At 49.4% G+C, this 20,366-nt stretch overlaps 1 protein-coding gene across 1 annotated transcript in view; it reads left to right on the top strand.

Annotated features, from left to right (window-relative positions):
* Positions 1-20,366, top strand: part of COL4A1 (collagen type IV alpha 1 chain) — a 145,851-nt gene that overhangs the window by 99,179 nt on the left and 26,306 nt on the right. The window contains exons 18-28 of the mRNA XM_079902561.1: positions 1,985-2,026; positions 3,540-3,624; positions 3,968-4,003; positions 6,106-6,270; positions 9,218-9,313; positions 11,272-11,355; positions 11,897-11,967; positions 15,619-15,810; positions 16,374-16,542; positions 18,844-18,936; positions 19,027-19,131. Coding sequence (XP_079758687.1) covers positions 1,985-2,026; positions 3,540-3,624; positions 3,968-4,003; positions 6,106-6,270; positions 9,218-9,313; positions 11,272-11,355; positions 11,897-11,967; positions 15,619-15,810; positions 16,374-16,542; positions 18,844-18,936; positions 19,027-19,131 — 1,138 coding nt within the window. The remainder of the gene's footprint in view (positions 1-1,984; positions 2,027-3,539; positions 3,625-3,967; positions 4,004-6,105; positions 6,271-9,217; positions 9,314-11,271; positions 11,356-11,896; positions 11,968-15,618; positions 15,811-16,373; positions 16,543-18,843; positions 18,937-19,026; positions 19,132-20,366) is intronic.

Here is a 20,366-nt window from a genome sequence, read left to right as displayed (position 1 = left end):
GCATTTAAGTTTTTGTGTGTTTTTTGTAGTAGATAAATTTTGCCTGATTATGAAACAAAAAAATGCAGAAACATATAGAGGAGAAAAGAAAGCCTGTGTAATTTTTCTATTACCCACTCAGAAATGGTCAGAGTTAATAATTGTCCCATGTACACACACATACATGAGATTTTTAAAAAGTGGTATTGCATGATATATCTTGCTTTTCCCCTCAATGACATAATGGGGATATATTTCAACGTCCATACATGTGGTTATACATCAACACTTATGATATCCATACCTTTTACTGCATGTTATGTAGATCAGTAACACATTTTTCTCATTATAAGTATCTTTATCCACTTATCTGATCATCTCCCATCATAAATTCCTACAAAGTATAATTTTGGGGTTAATTTGGGGAAGGTTTTGTCATACGCAATAAAATTGCCCCCAGAATTGCACTTCCATCACCCTGGGACTCTTTCATTTGATAACTATTTGTTATGAAACTTTAATAAATATTTGCCAATCGGATACTCAGAGAAAACTCATTGTTGGTTTATTTTTCTCTTTTAATCATGAGACTAGGTAATGTAGATCTCTACTAAAATGAGAAATGGATTTGAAACATTCATCTTTAACAGTAGGGAGAGGACCTCAGGGTTGGTTTATCAACGCCAGTGACCAAGGGAGAAATCCTTTTCTAAGACTGTAACTTTATGAGAAAGTCAATTCTTGTAGATTGGAAAAGGTAACTATGTTTAGAATATATTAGCTAAGATTTTTTTAAGCTCCCATAGATATTTCTAAAATCTCTTCTTTTATTCAAATTAGAAAAATCAAAACATCTAATTCTGGTTTAACACCTGACTTTAAAGCCTTAGCTTAAAAGGAAAAAAAAAAAGGAAAAAAAGGGGAAAAATGTGCATTTGTGACATAATGTGCATGTATCAGGACATTTAAAAGTGTCGTTATGGGGGCTTCCCAGGTGGCGCAGTGGTTGGGAGTCTGCCTGCCGATGCAGGGGACACGGGTTCGTGCCCCGGTCCGGGAGGATCCCACATGCCGCGGAGCGGCTGGGCCCGTGAGCCATGGCCGCTGAGCCTGCGCGTCCAGAGCCTGTGCTCCGCAACGGGAGAGGCCACAACAGTGAGAGGCCCACGTACCGCAAAAAAAAAAAAAAAAAAAAAAAGTGTTTAAAAGTGTTGTTATGATACTTATATAAGAACATTAGATACAAGAGGATTGATTTCTTTGAGTTTTTCATCTAATAGGGTTAAGTTAAGCCTCAAAGTGATGAGAATTTATCCATCCAATGTTTTCCAGTCATGCTGGATTTTAAGGGGAAAGAAAAAACCCTAAGTATCCTTTTATCATGACTTCCAATGCAGAGTTAGACAGTCTTACACCAAAATCCTCAAATAAAATGATTTCTTTAAGAAAATACTTTTAGCCACCCTAAGCTTTCATGTCATTTTATTTCATTTATTTTTTTATTGTATTGAAAAACCACGGTACGGGATTTCCCGGGCAGTCCAGTGGTTAAGACTCCGCGCTTCCACTGCAGGGGGCATGGGTTTGATCCCTGCCTGGGGAACTAAGACCCTGTATGCCGCAAAGTGTGGCCAAAAATAAAAGAAAAAGAAAAGAAGAAAGACCACCGTATACGAATTCAACTTGCAAGTGATTCTGTTGAGGTTCTCTGAGAAGCACGAGCTCTTTTGTAATGTGGATAATTAGCCTTCCGTTTATGTTTTGTAGAAATCTCAATTTTCGGATGTCACACTTATGCAAAGCAAGGGGAGATGTATGGATTTCGGTTGTAATAGTTGCAGAGCACTTTAGACTAATCACAGTGAGAGATTCTAAGGAGAGGACAATCTTGTTAGTGTACAGTGGGCACGATCTATTTTTCTAGGAAAAAAAGAGTTCAACCCTGCTGCTGGCAAGGCAACCTGTATAATTAAAAAATACAAGTAAAGTTATTTTTCTTTTATAGGGAGACAAAGGTGAAGCCGGCCCTCCTGGCCCACCTGGAATTGTGAGTAACAGTGACATTTGCTGTCTGTGAGATCGTTTGAAAAGAGGGCAAGAGAGAGACGGGCTGGCCTGTCACCTAGGCCACATGCTCCACAGTGTTCCTAGAATTACGTTTTGATGTAGGGGGTACACAGCATTTGAACCGATCGTTTATATTTTGTATCGTGTGGCATTTGGTATTTACTTGTTATTGTATTTGGACAATTTCTGCATATCTTTGACCACTGAAATTAAAAGAGTTGCCCATGGATGAGAATATTAGCAACACATTTTGAAACGTAAAAAATAATTGTCTGTTAAGGAAAATGCTACTCAGAGAAACAGGTCATCCATGATCTGACTGTCTTAGCAAAACAAGTTTTATTTTTTGCAAATAACTTTTGACTCCTTGTCCGTATACATATTTTTATATACTTGCAATCCAATGTACGTAACATTTTTTCTTTTTAAAAATGAACATTCTTCACGTTTTCAAGTTATCTTCAAATGGTCATTTTCAGAGCGTTGTGCGATAATTGTTGTAACCATTTTGCCCCAATTCTTTTTGGAAACAGTGAAGTATGACCGTTCTCTTGTTTGCTGCCCTCTTGCATGGGTACAACGTGGTAGTGAATGTTTGTACGTGCCTGTGTGTGTCTGTGTGTGTTAGGTGAGGGATTTGAGTAATCCTTCTTTAGCCTGCATTTCCAGAAGTAGGATTACCAGATCAAAGTATTACGGGACCTCCTTATGCATTTAACACATCGTACGATAGATGATTCCATTTCCCATATTTCTAATCCAGCAGCTGCCTTTGAATAATCTTTTTTTACCTTAACCTCATCAGCAGACCTTAATAATCCCCATCATTTAATTGCTGCAGAGGAATTGCATCTTAAGGGTAATAGGCGATATTCGGCATGGTCCTTGTCTTCGAATTTCAGCAACTCAGAATGGGGGTGAACTGGTTCATCCCTTTTTAGTGAGGGCCCCGGTGCCTGCTTCTTGCCCCATATCACGAGGACCTTAAAGAAGTCCCCACTTTTGACCATTTAAAAAAGTGAAGCATAAAACCTCTTCCAATAAAAAAAAAATGTGAGTGTTCCTGTTACCTATCGCCTGAGGAAATTTAAGGCAGTTTTTCAGACAATACTCTTTAAAGAAGACTGCTCTTCTTACAGCTTGCATGGACTTTGAGAAATTCCATACCCCAAACCTCAGAATTAATATGTTTCTAACTTGGCTTCGTTGGTAAAGCTCCTGCCACGCAGATGATTACAAAAGGAAGCAGAGCTGCCTGGCGAAGTTCTCTGCAAGGAGGGCAATACCGAATGTCCACTTTATGTTTTCAGTACCCTCCCCTTCCCCACTCTCTTCCCCTCCCTCTCCTCTCCCCTTCCTCTCCCACCACTATTCTTTCTTTACTTTCACACATCTTGAAATAATAAAAAATGTGTTTGTTTCCTCATCTGTTCTGTAATACACAGCACAGTCCCCTGCCACGCCCTGCAATGATCTTTTCTTCTGTAATTCAGGTGTTGGGCGTAAGGCCCTTGGGAGAGAAAGGAGAGCGGGGGTACCCAGGGGCTCCAGGGTTGAAAGGGGAGCCAGGCCCCAAAGGTAAGATCCTTCCCTCTTTCTTTCCCTCCTTCTCCCTCCTCCATTCTTTTCTCTCGTCCTTTCTTTTGTCCATTTTTGTCCTGCACTCATGCACGTTTTGATAACACCTGAGCGCCGTGCAGGACCATGTGGTGACCGAGTGCTATTCAAGTTCATCTTTTGCAATCCCACTGGCTTTCCAGGAGCCATCTCCCTGCATCTCTGCAGTGTCAGGGGCGCGGCATCTCCCCAAGTTCAGAGCTCCCTGTCCCGGGACTGTGGGTACCCACGAGCACAGAAGTTCACAACATAAACCACAAGTGAAACAGGCTCACTTTGTCCCACTCTCTCTTCCTCCTTTTAGGTTTCCCAGGAATACAAGGCCCGCCAGGCTCTCCAGGTGAGCATTCTTAAATTATATTTTTAGAGTATTTGTACACCTTTTACACAGTTTCTATTCTGAACATGTTTATCCCCTGCATTAGTTAGATACTTGCATAGAGTAGCTAGCAATTTTGTTACACATTTTTCTAGATCTGAAAACAACCTGTGCTCCTAGGACAGTGTTTATTTTGTAAATGACAGGTTAACATGTAGTTATAAACATGTATTTCACAGGTGGGACTTCTTACATCTCTCATCAAGTTACCCTGTCTCCCTGCCTCTGATCTAACCCTCCTTCCGGCTGCTCCCGGGGGCACCGTCGGCCTTTCGGAAGACCTCCACCCGCACCCCAGCGTCGTTGCTCTCCCTTGCCCTGTCTGGAACTGCCTTTGTTTCTCGGCTTGAGACCAGACTCAAGGCTGAAACCTCTTCTGACTAATCTAATCACCTCTAAGCTTGCTTCTCGGAGGACTCCTGCGTCACTGGCCTTCTACTAAGTCTGCAGCTGTTTTGTGCTAGTTTTGCATTTCTAACGGATTGTGTAATCGGAGGCTGGGAGCTGCACTTCTCTGTATGTACAGATGCCTGTCTGTGTGCACCGCAGGCGTGTAATCCCAGGTCCTAGAGCAGAGGTAACAAGCGCTCGGCTTGAAACCCTCGGGTGCCCTGGAATCGACACCACACGAAGTGTTCACAGGTCTTACTGAAGGTTTTGGTTTTGTCTGGTTTTATTTTTAATTTTTATTTCTTATTCTTTTTTGTCCGTTTCTCTTTTCCCTTCCTGACAGTTCTTCAGTTTTCAGTCCCCCCAGAGCCCCTTCCTTTGTTTTTGCTGGAACAGACAACGCCCGGATGACGCAGCCCCACTGTCTAAGATTCGCAGCAGCGGTGGCTCAAGGCTGCCTTCGCTGCCCCGCGTGCCTCCTTTCTGCTCAAATTTTGGCATCTGCCCTTAAAATCCTGCCTTTTCCCTCTTTTCCATCACTTTCCTCTCCTTGGTTGTAAAGCTTGCCGGACCTTCCAGCTGTTCTCGTGAACATGTTACCTCACGTCTCCCAGCAGCATGTGCAGTTCTACTTTCTAAAACCTCCTATCTGACCCCGTTAGTGTCTTAAGCCGTTTTTAGAAACTGTCTTTGAAGTTGCTCTGGCCTTGTGTGCCCCCAGTCCAGCTCCCACCCCCTGCTGACTGCGGAGGCCCTCGGCCTCAGGTCCCGCCTCCCTGCCTCTCTGAGGGTCATCCTTCCTCCCTCCTTTGCTTCTCCCACACCAGTTCTGGGGTAGGGATGGGGCTGGAGCCCACGCGGATGGCCTCCAGGTCTTTTATGTGCGGTGCTTGCGGGTTCAGCGACTTAACAGCCTCTCACCTGGGACTCAAGTCCACCTTTGGGGTCTGGGGGGTCTGTCCGTCCTTCCTCGGGGCTCCTTCTGCCCTGACTCTTCCCGTGTCACCTCATCCGTGTGTTTTCACGCCCCTGCACCTGTCGGCCGGATGCTGGGACCAGAGGCCAGCTCTCTGCTCTCCGGAGCACAGAGTCACTTCACCTGCAGCCTACTGGACCGGTGTGTCTCAAGCACTAGGTCAGAACCCTTCTCGGCTGTCACAGGGTCCTCTGATCTTGTCCCCTCCAAACTCAGAGCGGCTGAACTCGACTTCCGGTGCGCAGCTCTGGTCTCCCCCTTGACTTTGCTTTCTTCCCCAGGGCTGTCTCCCTTGTCCTGACTCTGCTGTTCAGCTGATTCCAACACACTTCCCACCCGCTTTGCCTCCTGTCCACGTTTGCTTCGTTTAAGGACATTTCTTACGCCTTTCTTTATTCTCTAAGCAGAAATGGAAAGTACTCTCTCTAACCTACTGGGGACACCATTTGCACTGAAGGAGATCCACAGATGTTAATGTCGACACAATGAGCCCCTTTTCCTTGCAGTTACTTTGTAGGGAGCCTTTGCCCAACAGCATTTGCGTGGTGAGAAGCAAATGCAGTTTCTCACTTGTCCAGAGCAGTTCCCCTTTCAGCCATGGTCATTTTCCCGTGAACAGAGTTGACCGTAACCAGTGTGTGCTGTCGGCGTGACACTTGGTGTTGTGCTGTGTCCATGAGTTCTGTTCTGGTTTCAGGCTTCCCAGTACCAGGGCTGAGTGGTCCCCCCGGCTTCCCCGGTGAAAGAGGAGAGAAAGGCGACCAGGGCTTGCCAGGCGTGTCCTTGCCCGGACCAGGTGGAAGGGATGGGCTACCGGGCCCCCCTGGGCCCCCCGGCCCCCCTGGGCAGCCAGGCCACACAAGTGAGTACCCTCTGGGTCCATTTCGCATGGTGTCCTGTCCAGGACAGATGGGGGGCAGGGCTAAGCTGGGCTGGGGAAGGTGTAGTGCCAGAGGCTGGGTGTCCAGCAACTTATGCATTGTTCGTATCTCACTTAGTTGTCTTTGCAAAGTTCGTCACTGCAGAAAGGAAGAGTGAACTAATGAAACTGGTTTAGAGGAATAGGGGCCAACCTAACCAGCATCTAAAGTTAGAAAGCAAACCAGTTGAGTTGTAGGGTTCTTACTGGGAAAGGAACGCATTCTGTTCATCTAGAGACACAAGCTGGTACTAAGACACACACACACACACACACACACACGCACACGCACACACACACACACACACACACACAGAAGGGGCTGCTTTGTCTGTAAGTGATTTCAAATCTGAATGGTAGTTTACCTGGATTTTTCTCGTCTGCCCACTATCAAAGCTGAGCACAGAACAGGAACCTCTTGATTCCGTGAAGGGGGCCCTGTGACTCCAAGGTAATCGCAATGCAAAATACAAGAAACTTTGAGGGGATTTAAACTAATCGTTCCAGTGGGCGTAGGTTCAGACCTCCAGCGTGTGCTCAGCTGAGAGTCTGAGGCACGGGTCCTGTGTGGGTTATGGGAAGGGGGTCTCCATGCTGTAGGTGCCGGGTGGCTTATTTGCTGGAATACAGACCCATCTCCATGAAAGGACTTCTCACGGATGAAGCTACGTAGGGAGCCAGATACGGACTGGATGGAACAAGCGATTCCACGTGTGAATCTTCACTGGGAACAGATCAGCGTGAATTTCCTCGGACCTGTTGTTCATTCCTTGGTCACTTACTCATTCAACAAACATTGGCGTGCCTACGATACGCCAGGCGCTGCCCTAAGACCTGTGACAAAGCCCACAAAACAACGCTGTCCTCCTGGGGCGTGCATTCTGAGACAGAAATCGAGTAAATAAGTATCAGGAGATTATGTGGTAGCAGGAGGTGACAAATCCAGGAGGAAAGGAAGCCGGGAAGGGAAGACAGAGGTCTGGGCCGTGCGTGGGTTCTAGCTTTAATAAGAGTGATCGGCAAAGACCCTGGCGAGAGAGCCAACCCTGGGGAGATCTAGAACCTTTTTTTCATATTCGCAGTTTGCCAGTTCTGAAATGCGAACAAATCTCATGGAAAGACTTGAACTTCTCCCTGCTGTGAATTGTGTAGGATGTGTCGGCTGAATACGTTGTGATAGGTACCCTCCAGGTTTCCGGGTTGCCCTTTCCAGTCTGTGCCAATTAGGTGATTCGCACTCACAGCGTGCTGAGTGATCATTTATCGATGAGATTTTTACACACGTTTACAGTGCACGTTAAAGAGGCTGCATCTTAACGAGTCGCCACCTTGGGACCCTTCGACTGCTCATTACCCAGGGAGCGTGGAGCCGCCTACAGCCCTATCCGCTCCTGGGCTCTGGTCCCGTGTGGCTGCAGCTCTCCCCGCCCTCGACGGCCGAGCCTCCCTGAGCAGACCGTGTAAACGTCGAACCTGAACTTGCCTTTCATAACTCCTCAGACACGTCCCTGTATTCTTGCTTTAGACTTAAAATTATTTAAAATTCATTTTGATGAGGATGGTAACTTGCCTTCCTACCAGGGGTGTGTAGGGATTCTGATGGAGAGGAGGCTGGCAGGAGGTGTGTTCTGGAAAAGTAATAATTTTACACCTGTCAGTGTTCACGCACCTGTGTTTCCAGAATCGGGGAGTCCAGCCACCTCAGCTTGCAGGTCTGGGAATGAGTTCTTCCCAGGCACGGAATTTAGAGAAGCTTTCTGAAGCATAAAAACGACTCCACTCTGTTCAAGACCGATGGGGTCACCAAGGAGCCGGCCAGAGCCAGAGGACCCAGGGCAGAGATACGGCCACCCCAGGGTTCCTCCTCACCTGTGCTTTATTCAGAGAAGCTCCCAGGAAAACATCATCAACAAGCAAACAAAAAACCCCTGGACTTCATTTCTTACACACTTGAAACTTTTTCCTCTGAGCTCTAAACAAAGTGACGAGACGGAGAAGTTTGGGCTCTTTTTTAGGCCTTTGTGTTTGGGGAGAGCACACCCACCATTGCCCCAGCATCCCTTGTGAAAAGCCCAAAAGGCTGCAGATTCTTCTCACCCTCTGTCCATCCCTGTGGAGCTGATGTGTGAGCTGGGGGCTGCAGGAGCTGCCGCCGTGAATGTCCGGGCTACGGTTGTGACCGGTGCCACGTTCAAGCACGCACTCTGCCATTTTCCTTCAAACATATTGGAGGAGGAAATATAAACTCTTATCACTGTGTATATTCGAAAACAATACCTTTTTCTTACTAGAACCCACAACGGATGGTGTTTGCGTCACTGCAGTTCATTTTCGTGCTTCTGCACATCAATGATGCTCAGAATTGAATAGGAACAAACAGTTAGAGGTGTTTTCCCACGGGCGGTCTGTGTCTCTAAAATAAAGAGTACTTCGCTGTAAGTTTGCTCAGGAGGAAAAAAAGGCATAATGTTGCTGAAGTCTCTGTGTTGACTTCACAGAGGTTCCTACCTCTGTGGACAAATCATTTAAGTCTTTGAGCCTCAGTTTCTTCATCTGTGACGTAAGGGCGATGGTGTGTACCTCGCAAGGTAACATGAGATCTGTTTCAGGACAGGGCTGATGAGCTGAAGTAAGCATTAGAACTGGAAAATAGAAACTTTAGCATCGACGGCTCGTGACGGGGCATGGACGGACGCTGTGTGCGCTGGTCACGTTTTACAAGTTAACGTACTAGGATTGTTTCAAAGCCGGCCACGGCTGGATTTCTAATACTCGCCAAATAACCTGAATAAAGTTTGGTTTTGTAATAGATTGAATCAAGAGAGGGTGAAAACACCTCTAGCTTCAGTTGGGTGGGAGTGACCCTCTAATCGTTAAACGTCCATTGCAGATGGAATTGTGGAATGCCAGCCCGGGCCGCCAGGTGACCAGGGTCCTCCCGGAAGTGCGGGGCAGCCGGGATTGACAGGCGAAGTTGGAGAAAAAGGTAAGAGATTTAATTTTTTAAAAAATGCTGATTGTGCTTGGGCGTGGGATACATTTCTACATACTTCCTGGCTTTGAGTGGACGTGGGTATCTTCTCCCATTATTTGAAGCTGTCCTCAAAATCCATGCCTCAGATGTGTCTCCCTACAGCTCTGCTGAGATTGTTGGGCGTTGAAGAGACAGTTGTCAGCTGGGAGACAACGGGGAGACGGGCCCTCAAGTCAGAGACCCTGTTCTTTACCCTCTGTGGGGTCAGCAGGTTAAATTCTCAGACTGATACCTTCCTGCGATCGTTTGGTTCAAAGTCAGAGATTGCATTCTCCAAGAATGCACGTCTTTCCTTGAAGCCGGATCCCAAGTGTGTACAGAACGCTCACCACCCCTCAATCCCAGTTTCCGTAATCAGTGTGAGCAGATCTGCGCTGACGAATCCGCCACCTCCACCCTTGGCTCTGAGTTTTATCTTAAACGTTTCAAGTGTCGTCTGTCATGCCAACGCGGGACGCATCCTAATCCTTCACTATCTTGGGAACGATGGAGTATCACTGCACAAACAGTCCCGTCTTAGAGTGGAGTAAACAAAGGATGTTCCCATAGTTATTCAGTATATGTCTCTTAATACCCAGGGAGTAGAACAAAGAGAGGGAGGCCCCCCAAAACTGATCCCTGTGGGTCCCATTTCTGGCTTTGGATCGCAAAGAATTTTTGCTCTTCCAAAGTCTGAAGCTCAAATGCGTGGAAGATGTCTTAGAATTTTGACAGCCATGGAAGTTGCAGAACCTTAGATGGAAGTGATCTTAGAATTCAGGCGGGGAGGATCGTGCCACCGGTTGGCGTGTCACTTGTTTTTCGTGAATCTCCCTAGTTACCAGTTGCTTAGCACTTTCTGAGGTGGGCCGTTCCATTTTGTGATGGAGCCGGTGGCCAGAAGGTTCTTTGTACTGAGAGGTGTGTTCGTCCATCCCCCGGCTCCTAAGAGGAGCCTCTTTCCTCCTGTGCCGTCACGCTCCTGCAGTGGAGCCGTCCCCCTGCCCAGACTGCAGTGTGAGGTCTCCCCGCCATCCACTTCCAGCCTCAGGAGCAGACAGCCACGGATCCCATAGCACCTGCAGCTTGGCTGGGTTACTAGGCAACTAACAGTGCATCCCTCCCACTGACGCGCTCCTGTTCTGCCCTTGTTCCCGACACTGGGGCCTGGTGTGGGGTGTGCCTGGGGCTCGGGTGCCGGTCAGGGTGAGGGGACGAGGGGCACACAACCCAGCCTCCGTGACCCCTGAGTGACAGCTCCTGCACGTGTGCTCTGCTCTCTGTTTGCCTTACCTGTGCCTAGAAGCCTGACATTCAAGGTTCAGGACACACGCACATCTAAGACACTCGAAGGCCTTTTTGCTTAGTTTGAAAATCAAGATGTAAGAGGTTAGAGTTTCCAAAGAAAGGCATTTCCTCCCATTTTCATGTGCCGGGGTCCCTCTCCTCTTGGGTCCTCCATGTCAGGTCAGGTCTTTGCCCTGGACTTTGTACCTTCTTACTCCCATCTGTCATTTTTCAGCCTGGAACATAGGTTTAAAGTCCAGGAGTTACATGTGCAGTTGGCTAAAAAATACAAAAGCAAAGAGAAAGATGATGGGAAGTTTTAGAATTAGAGACAAAATGATAGAGTCGAGTCATCTCAGGCTGATGGGCAGATGGAGTTCTGGATCACTTTTTAGTGAGGCAGGGCCTGTGCCTTGGCAGGGCGGAAGGATGGGATTCCTTAGAAGGGCACCCGTGGTTACCTGTGATGAATGCTGAGGGCGGAGGGTGGGCCCCGTGTCAGGGACACGCGGCCACTGGCAGATGGACGCGTCTGGAGCGGGTGTTAGGTAAAGGGTGGCCTCCTCTTCCCTCTCCTGTGCTGTCACTGTTCTGTATAATTCTGCTCCCCTGTTCTATACAATACCCCGTGTCTCCTTTTTTAGGTCAAAAAGGAGACAGTTGTCTCATCTGTGACTCAACAGGACTCCGTGGGCCCCCAGGGCCACAGGGACCCCCCGGAGAAATAGGTAAGGCCCCAATTGTGAAAGGGACCAGGTCAGAATTTGCTTTGATGGGTTGGAACCTTCACAGAGAAGCATATCTTACTCCCTGACCTGATTTTCTCCATCAACTAAAACACGAGATGAGAGCGTGAAGCCACACTTCTAGGATTTGTCCATTTTGTTGAAAATTATCAAGATGACTTGAAAATTCAGTGTCGGAAAGATTTCCTCGTCAAAGGATAGCAGCATGTGGTTCACACAGCTCTGCAAATTTCCTTATCTCAGAGGGGGCTACCTGCTTGGTTCAAGTGGCCTCTGGGCGTGCGGGCAGGGGTTTGCAGCCATTCTGCGTCAGTGTTACTTGTGTGCATTTGGGGCTCACTCGTCCCCCTTCTGAGCCCATCCTGGGCATTTTTGTTATTACTGTCTCGAGCTGCTTCAAACGTCATCCACTTAGTATAAAGATCTTTGGACTTTTGAATCTTGAAAAGGTAAAAATGTTTTGAGCTCTTAGAAAGTGTCTCATCAACAATGTGCTGAATCTTTCCTCTGTCTCTTGCGAAAGGTTTCCCAGGACAGCCAGGGGCCAAGGGCGACAGAGGTTTACCCGGCAGGGATGGTCTTGAAGGATTGCCTGTAAGTAAACCTGTCTGAGTTCCTAGACATATTCGAAGTTGCCACCGAGCAAACCAGCAAAGGCATGTATCTTTGCATTTGCACGTGGACTCCTGCTTTATTTGGGAGCTGGTAAAGGATGACTTTGTCGAGCAGTTAGAATCACTCCCCGTGTCTCTCCTGACTGATTGACCTGAGAATGAGTAGGACCATTGTATCCAGAACCTGCACCCCAACTTGCCTTTCTTCCCACCTGGTCAGAATCCAGTCGCCACTTGCCTGTTTCCAGGCACGACAGGGTGCTGGTGGTCACTTGCCCGCAGGGTCTCTGGTACCACCAAGGGTCACCTCTCGCAGCCACACTGTTGAGTTGTCTTTTTACACAGTCATCCATTCTCACACCAGATAATCTAAAGCTTGTCAGTGAATAAGGTCAGCGCTGATGGTGTCTGTGGCAGCGAAGCAGAACTGGCCGACTTTCCTCTACGAACTTGAACTATTCCTTTCTTCTTCTTCTTCTTACAGGTGCAGAATTTGAAAACTATCACCAACATCTAGGGCAAAGACACTTTTTCAAATCTATAAATGAAATATCTCGATCACAAGGCCATGAAACCTTTCTGTTAGACAGAACACCATTTTCTTAACCTTTCTACGTTGTTTTAAAAGAAGCCATTGAATAGCAGATTATAGTAATAATCTTAAATATTGAAGGACGTTATCTTTTTGTGCATGTAATCAGCTCTATTTCTAAAGTTTTTAAGCCTTTGGGCTTTGTTCTCCTATTTTCTTTGTGCTTCTCAGTTCTGTTAAGCATTAACCGGTTTCTACAATTTCTTTCATTCCTTTTTTCCTTTTCTTTTGTCGTAAATGGAAAGTCAAATCTGTAGCATTATTCTTTTTGTTTGTAGGTCTTTAACATTTGTAATTTAAGAAGATATTTCTGGAAGGTTCTGTAAAAGCAGGTCAGGGCAAAAGTGAGTTGAAATAGGAATGAAACAGCTGGAATCCAGCAATAGTTTTCTCCTTTTGAAGTTAAGTCATGGGCTTCTGCTTTCCAGAACTTCCCCGGTGCCTGGGGAGCTAAGTTAGAAGTCGCAATTGTTTAACATATTTCTAAATAAGTTGGAAGTTCACAAAGCTGGGAACTCTGACTGTGGTGGGGATCAAAGTGGGAACAACTTTGAAGGCAACAGACATAGTCTGGGCACGGTCTTTATCTACTCAGCCTTCCTGGAATACTTCCTGCCTCAACTCTGCCTGGAACCCAGTCCAGACACCCGCCCCTCCCCAGCCCCAAATCCAATATGAATGAGAAAAGAGGAAGGAGGATGGTTGAGGAGAAGTCATGATAAAGAAAAAAACAAAGAAAATGTACAACAAAAAATGCGAGTTCCCGTGCCTTGTCCATCCAGGGAGCATCTTCTTGGTGTAGAGGGAGAACACTTCTAAAAATTGTTCTGTGGGTAAATAACCTAAGAGAAGATCATAATTTTCCTTTTATTAGATGCTATATCATAGCTCCGTGGTTTAACTAGCTCAGAAATGTGGTACCCTTATTTCGACTTTGGCTGGACGCTAAAGGAGGCTCCACAAAGCAGCGGAGCAAACTGGAAAGTAGATTCCAATGAAGAAAGCTCTGATGCTGCCTTTGATTTATGTAGCGTTTCTGGGACACGTCCTCTGAAAGCTGAGGGTTCGATGTGGGGAAAGGAGGACAGACCACAAGAGGCGGGTTCCAGGCTGAGATGACGAAGCCCAGCCCCCGGGCAGGTCTGGGGTCCCTGGGAGTGACCTGTGTTAATTGAAACGAACTTCTCCCCACTTTGCCCGTAGGGGCACCACTCTCTAGAAGCAGTCTGCACGAGTTGTCAGATCTTCTCCAATTTATGTAGCCAAGGGCAAACTTCCAAGGCAGCGTCTGATTCCCTGACATTTATCCTAGGGCATGTGCTTCAAAAGACCCTTGGATCACTTAGGCTCAGCAAAGAATCCACATGAGATGTCCTAGGGTTGTAAAGGTCAATTTTCAAAGAAATCCTAGATTTCTCCCTTAAGTAAAACGATGACTGACACGGTCATCAGTATGAAAATAAAAACTTGTGTTTTTCTCACCCTGTGCTCATAGTATCAGAAGATACTATACTTCTAAGCGGTGAAGAATCCACATGAAATAACATAAGGGGTGCTTCTGGTTTGAGAAGAATGTGCACTGGTTGTCATTTCTTACCTTGGCATTTACTTTTTACTGGTGAACATTGCTGGTTCGACATACACGTCCTCCGGTACATCCCTCTTGTAGACATTAAGCGCACAAAGACAGGAAGCCTTGGTCCTGCCCTCACAGCCCTGAAAGGCTAGTGGAGAGACAGAAGGCAAGGAAACGTCCCTAAGAGAGCAACGAGGACCATACAGTACACCGAGGAAACACGGGAGAAGCCCACCTGGGCCTATGTGGAAGGGCTTCCAAGATTCGCTGGGCCTTAGGGAGGCACGGGAGCTAATGTTAACTAGAGAGAAAAAGCTACAAAATACCACAGCAGCTTTCAACCAGATAATGAATTTCCCATGTCCTCTGCTAGACTTCCTGGCGGGTGGCTGGTGGAGATAGTGGGACTAGAGTAAATACGATAGATCGGGTATCTTCCCCATTCCTTCCCCGAGTAGATCTGAGTGAAGGGTCCTCTGTCACAAGGGGCACTTCCAGCTCAGGGCCAGCTCCGACCAGCTGTGTCCAGTACTTTGAGGCGTACATATTATAGGTACACACAGAGGTGTGTGTGTGTGTGTGTGTGTGCGCGTGCACGTGCGTGCACGCACTGTGGTTCACCTACATCCAAGAACCGTTTCAAAGGGAGTTTACAAAAAGGAATTCAAACAACATGAATTCCACAAGGGTTTAAATTCTGCCAGGTGAGCGGGGAGGTTGAAGAGATCCCTCTCTCAGAGAACAGGTAACTGAGACAGTTGTTTAAAGCCTTGGGCCTCTTTCTGGTGAATCCCACTCTCAAGGGGACCTGGAGGGGGAACCATCTAGGGGGTGGGCATTCCTTGAAGATTCCCCTTTCCAGGAACAGAGACGTGTTCCCGTGTGCCTCTCGGGAAAGTTAATTCTATTCTGCTGACGGCTCAACATCCCAGTTACAGAGCTGGCCTGAGGCTCCCTTCCCCGACTTTCCTCTTGGGTGCTCTGGGCCTCCTCATCTCTTCCGGAATCAGGGCTGTGAGCGTGAAAGGCAAGCTGTGTGATTTCAGCACTGACCAGACTTAGGGAACGTGGCTGTTCTCAGCCTCCATCTCTGGTTCCTGGGCCCAGGGAATCGCACATCCAGCCCCTTCCAACCGTAGCCGACCTGTTCTTGGGAATGTCAGCAGTTGTAAGAGACGAGAAAGTTACCTAAGGACTGATCTCCGGGCTGAGCCCAGAGCTCCTCCGTCACTCCCCCGCCCTGTCCCCGTCTCCATTACTAGAGGCTTTTTAAGGGCAGCACAGCAGTGAGGTCAGCTCAGGGCTCTGTCACAGAGCTGCTGGCTTTTTTTGCTCCTACACAGGGAACAGGGAGCTCTAAACCCGTCCCCGCTTTCCAAGGTGGCGTCCTGATTTCCCTGCTGCTGGTTTGCTCTATGGTTGGGCGTCTTCGGTGGCGGCCTCACAAGGCTTTGTTCTCGCAGGGACCGCAAGGTGTGCCAGGGCTGATGGGCCAGCCAGGAGCCAAGGGCGAGCCTGGCGAGATTTACTTCGATATTCGACTCAAGGGTGACAAAGGAGACCCAGGCTTCCCAGGCCAACCCGGCATGCCAGGGAGAGCAGGCTCTCCCGGAAGAGACGGCCATCCGGGTCTGCCCGGCCCCAAAGGCTCCCCGGTATGTTGATTCCCAGACTTTGAACGTGCGCTTGACAGATGATGGATATGCAAAGAATGGAAGAAGGAGGAATTGGTCTCCCGTTGACCTGTTTTCACTCGGGGAGGGGGTCCTTGTAAACGAACTTGTCTCACGTTCACTGGAAAGCTGTAGTCTGTAAGCCTAGGTGTGATAACCCTGACTTGCACGATTAGGTGATAAGGGGTCAGTGTCTTCTGATGCAGCTGGGGGAACTGAAAAGACCTCCATATGTCGGCCGGGAGGTGAATTTTAAAGTTAGCGGCGTTCAAGTCACCCTTTCCAAGAAGATTCCAGATAGAAGTGCCTTCCTCTTTGGAGTGTCTCCTTATGTGTGGGTGGGGAGGGCGCTTGCTCAGCCTAGAGGAGAGAATGCCGGTTTCATTTATTAACTACAAGGTGACCTCTGCAGACGGGTTGAAGTTAATAAGTAGCACAGCTAGTTAAACTCCGGCACTTTTTACCACGGGTGGTGGAAAAATGCGACGCGGCTCGGAGTGCTGGTATGTCTGCTGATAACTCGTCTTTTTCTCTTTTCGCTTCAGGGTTCAGTAGGATTAAAAGGAGAACGTGGCCCCCCGGGAGGAGTTGGATTCCCCGGCAGCCGTGGTGACGTCGGCCCTCCTGGGCCTCCAGGGTTTGGCCCTATTGGCCCCATTGGTGACAAAGGACAGATGGGCTTTCCGGGAAACCCCGGGTCCCCAGGCCTGCCAGGTGAGGCCTGAGGACCTCCAGTGCCCTGGGCTCAGCGACATGGGGACGTGGGTCTGGTTTCAGTCCTGCCAGGAGGGGGGGATGTGACCTGAGCAACCTTTCCTTAGCGTTTCTGTATCTCGTTCCTTCCTTTATGAGATGGGCCAGTGGCGTGTAGGATCTAGATGACAGGAACTTGAAGGTCTAGGTGATTTCCTTATAAATAAGTACGCCATGTGCAGCAGAGAAGGTCAGCCTTCCGTGTGGAAGTGACACCAGCCTGAGCCCGTTTTCTGTTTCTCCCCGATGCGCGGTCCCTTTTGGCTTCTGTGTATCCCAAGCCACATACTTACCTTCACCCTTCCGCTGATGTGCACACACTGACTGATCCACAGCTGCTTGGACTTGGCTGTTGAATTTCGGGGTAGTTCCAGCCGTTTGTTGACTGTTTTATCACGTGGTTCTGTGTGCCACGCGCTGAGCTAAGCGACCAGAGAGGAAGCAACTCAGAGGCCGCCCGCCCTCCTGGAGCCCACCGCCCGGGCTTTGGTGGAGAACGTGGGAGGGGGCTGCGTGAGGGTTTCCCACGGATGTGCTCCACTGCGTCCTCACGACGGGCTTATCTTCAGGGACGGAAGTGAAAGGGGGGGTCCCCGGGCCCCGCGCACAGTAGACCGTCAGTGACTTATTAGTTGAAGATGATTCCGGGAAGAAATGGAACATTGACATCATTGCCTAGGAAACCTGGAGGAGAAGAGGCCAGGAACGGCCTGGGCACAGAGGACAGAAGGACGTGTGCTGTGACTAAGATGGCTTAAGTAAGAGTTGTAGAAATGAATGCAAGGTGACTTGGGGTGGTTAAAGGTGTGTGGCCGGTAAGCCTGGAGAAGCATAGTAACTAAGGAGCTGGAAGATCGAGGTTTCCAACAGGAGAGACTCAGCAGCGATGACAGTCTGGCCTTCTTGTTCTCACACGTTGGCCGATTCTGTCCCGAGCCATGTATCCAGCCCAAGTTCCGCCAGTTCCTCTCCCCACTGGGAACTGTTGTTTCCTTATGAGGACCCAGTGTAGGGTTTGTCAGGTTCGTAATACAGAACACATCAGCAGCCCCTGACGGAGGCCCAAGTACAGTGCCTCACTGGATGGGTTCTTGGTATTGTCGGGTGACCGTTGGTTACTCACTAAGCGAGGACTCCACTGATGAGTGTTCTTTGATTAGCAAGGAACCCGGGAACGTCTCTCTTACGACTCCTTTCGGGGCAGGAACATGCTGGGTTTGACTTAGAAACACCCCAGGTCTCGGAAAGGGGCCTCTGATCACTAACCCCACACTCCTCGTTCCCAAATCACCATCTCAAGTGTTCTTCGTGCTTCCGGAATCTGAACACTTGCAGCGTGTACAAAGGAATCAGGCTTCTTTTTCTCGGCCAGAAACTACCATCAGAAAAGCCAGTGGGACACATACAGATACGTCTTGACGGCATGGGAAGAGGGTTCCCGAAAGAGGCAATGCTGACAGTGCTGTCGGTCAGCTGTCCACATTCTGGAGGGTTCCTTGGCCATCCAGACCCCGGCAGCTTTGGGATTAGAAACCCGACTTCTTTGATCTGCCAGAGCTGTGTTTAGTCTGATGGTCATAAAAGCCTTGTTCCCAGGGCTGGAGCTGATAGCAAAGATGTGTTGGGGTCAGGCCCTGGTGCTTCCCACAGTCTGTAGCGAAAGCAAGTGTTGGCTGTCCCTGGGAGGCCCTTCAGATCCTGAGTTCTTTAAGGTACGTGAAGGTTCAGTGGAGATGAGCCCTTAGGTCCTTTCGTAACGGCTCAATCCTGACACCCAGTGGATCTCGTAGGCACGGGCACCCGGGGCTGCGCCTGCACCTCCCAGTTTGGAGATAGAAAAGGTGGCTTACCTGGGCTGGAGATACCGCAGAACCGTGCAGCTCACTGTTAGCGTAACGATATCACCCACGGGGCACGTCGTGAAGATAACTTCCCACCAGATGTGGGCATCACAGCAGCTTAGAACCAGTCCTGTCGGAGCCACTGAGAACGGTGAAAAGACTTTGACTTTTTGAGGCAGATTCATTGATACCAGGGTCATCTCGCTGTTTGTTGCTGTAGAGTTTTTAGCTTTTCGTGACCCTTGTTTCGGACGCTTAAAGGATTCTTGTGTCAAACAAACGTCTAGGTCATTTTGGACGTTTTGGGAGAAGAGGCGCTCTCTGTGAGAGATTCTAGAAAAGGAGAAGGAGGAGATGGAGGCGAGCAGACGAGGACGTGACGCGGCAGCCCTCACGCTGTGTCCTTTGCTCTTTTCCCCAGGTCCCAAGGGTGAAGAAGGAAAGGTCATGCCCTTACCCGGTCCCCCTGGAGCAACAGGACTTCCGGGGTCTCCCGGGTTCCAAGGGCCCCAAGGTACTCAGCGTCTCGTTCACCTGGAGGCTTGGGGTGGGGGAAATGTGCTCACGTTTTTCTCACGCTGACCATTGGTCTTTCTCACCGCAGGTGACCGAGGTTTTCCTGGAACCCCGGGAAGGCCGGGTCTCTCTGGAGAGAAGGGTTCAGTCGGCCAGCCCGGGATTGGCTTTCCAGGACCTCCCGGCCCCAAAGGTAAACCCGCAGGACGAGGCAGCTTTGGGGGGGCCGCTGCTCTGGCCACTGCCCGCGTGGGCCCCAGTGGTGGCGCCCGTCCCCGCTGGTTAGCAGCAAGGGCTGTGGTCTCTCCGCTCATCCTACGTGAATTCTAGGAGAAAAGAGGCGGTGAACGTAAACACACCATGTGCGAGTTAGCGAAAGAGCTGCGCCGTGTGCAGCCTGGTGATTCCGGTCACCGAGGTGATGGGTGACGTGTGCTCCCGGCTGAGTGGTTTGGGGGGAAGGGGTTGGGACCTTAAGGACCCCAAGCTGCCCAGGGAGCTGGCAGATGCCACGTTTGCCTAAACCTGCCCTCAGGGGGGTCTCTCATCCGTGAAGGGAGCACACAGCCCGCCGGGACCTGGGCCAGGCTGGTCTGGAAGGCGGGGGAAGGGCAGGGGGATGGTGCGGTGAATATGAGGGGGGGCCTTGCTCTTGGGGAAGAGGCCCTCACACGCGTGGATGTTCCAGAACCAGTACTTCTTTCTGAAAATTGTAAGGAAGTAAAGAGGACAGCTTCACCCTTTTGGCTGCTTTCTTAGTCCTTCAGGGAGACTGATATGCAGACTGGCCATTAGGGACTTTGGTCCAGAGCCCAGAAGGGCTGTGAGCAGTGAGGGGCACGTCTTTTCCCTCTGGGCCGGCATCCCGACCCCAGTTTGACCGCCGTTTCACCAAAACTTAGTTTAAAGACTTGTCTAGCCTCCGGGCTTCTTGTCTAGGGCTCTGCATCGCGCCCACTCTCAAGGCTGCAGGCCTTCGAGCTCGGGGACTGGAGGCAGCGGCCTGTTTCTCCGGGAGCCGCGTGATGCCCGCCGCGCTCATGGCCACTTCTGCCAGGCTCATGGGGCAGAAGGCCCCTCAGTGACCCTCCAGCATCACAGGGGCAGTGCTCAGGCCTCCCGCGTGTTCCATGGGAGAACCAGGCCACTGCCATCACGGCAGGTAGAATTTAGCTGAGGAAGGCCTCCTTAACCAGAGACCCTTTGCCCACATCGCACGAAGCTGCCTGGAGTTACGTGCACTGTCTGTCAGGCCCCTCGAAACAGCAGCCCTACACCACGGGCGATTCAGGTTTGTGTTTCTGCAAGCTTGCAGATCACTGCGTGTCTCCAACCTTCCATCACACAGAGAGAGAGCCTAGCCCAACGGCTCTCACACTTTGCTGCCGTTTATAGCCACGTGGGCAGCTGTCAGAAAGCCCATCAGAG

Source organism: Stenella coeruleoalba (genome assembly GCF_951394435.1).
Source record: "Stenella coeruleoalba genome assembly, chromosome: 18".
In the NCBI taxonomy this organism is placed as follows: Eukaryota; Metazoa; Chordata; class Mammalia; order Artiodactyla; family Delphinidae; genus Stenella; species Stenella coeruleoalba.
Note: the sequence above shows the minus strand (reverse complement) of the source record. Positions and strands in the feature narration are given on the sequence as shown.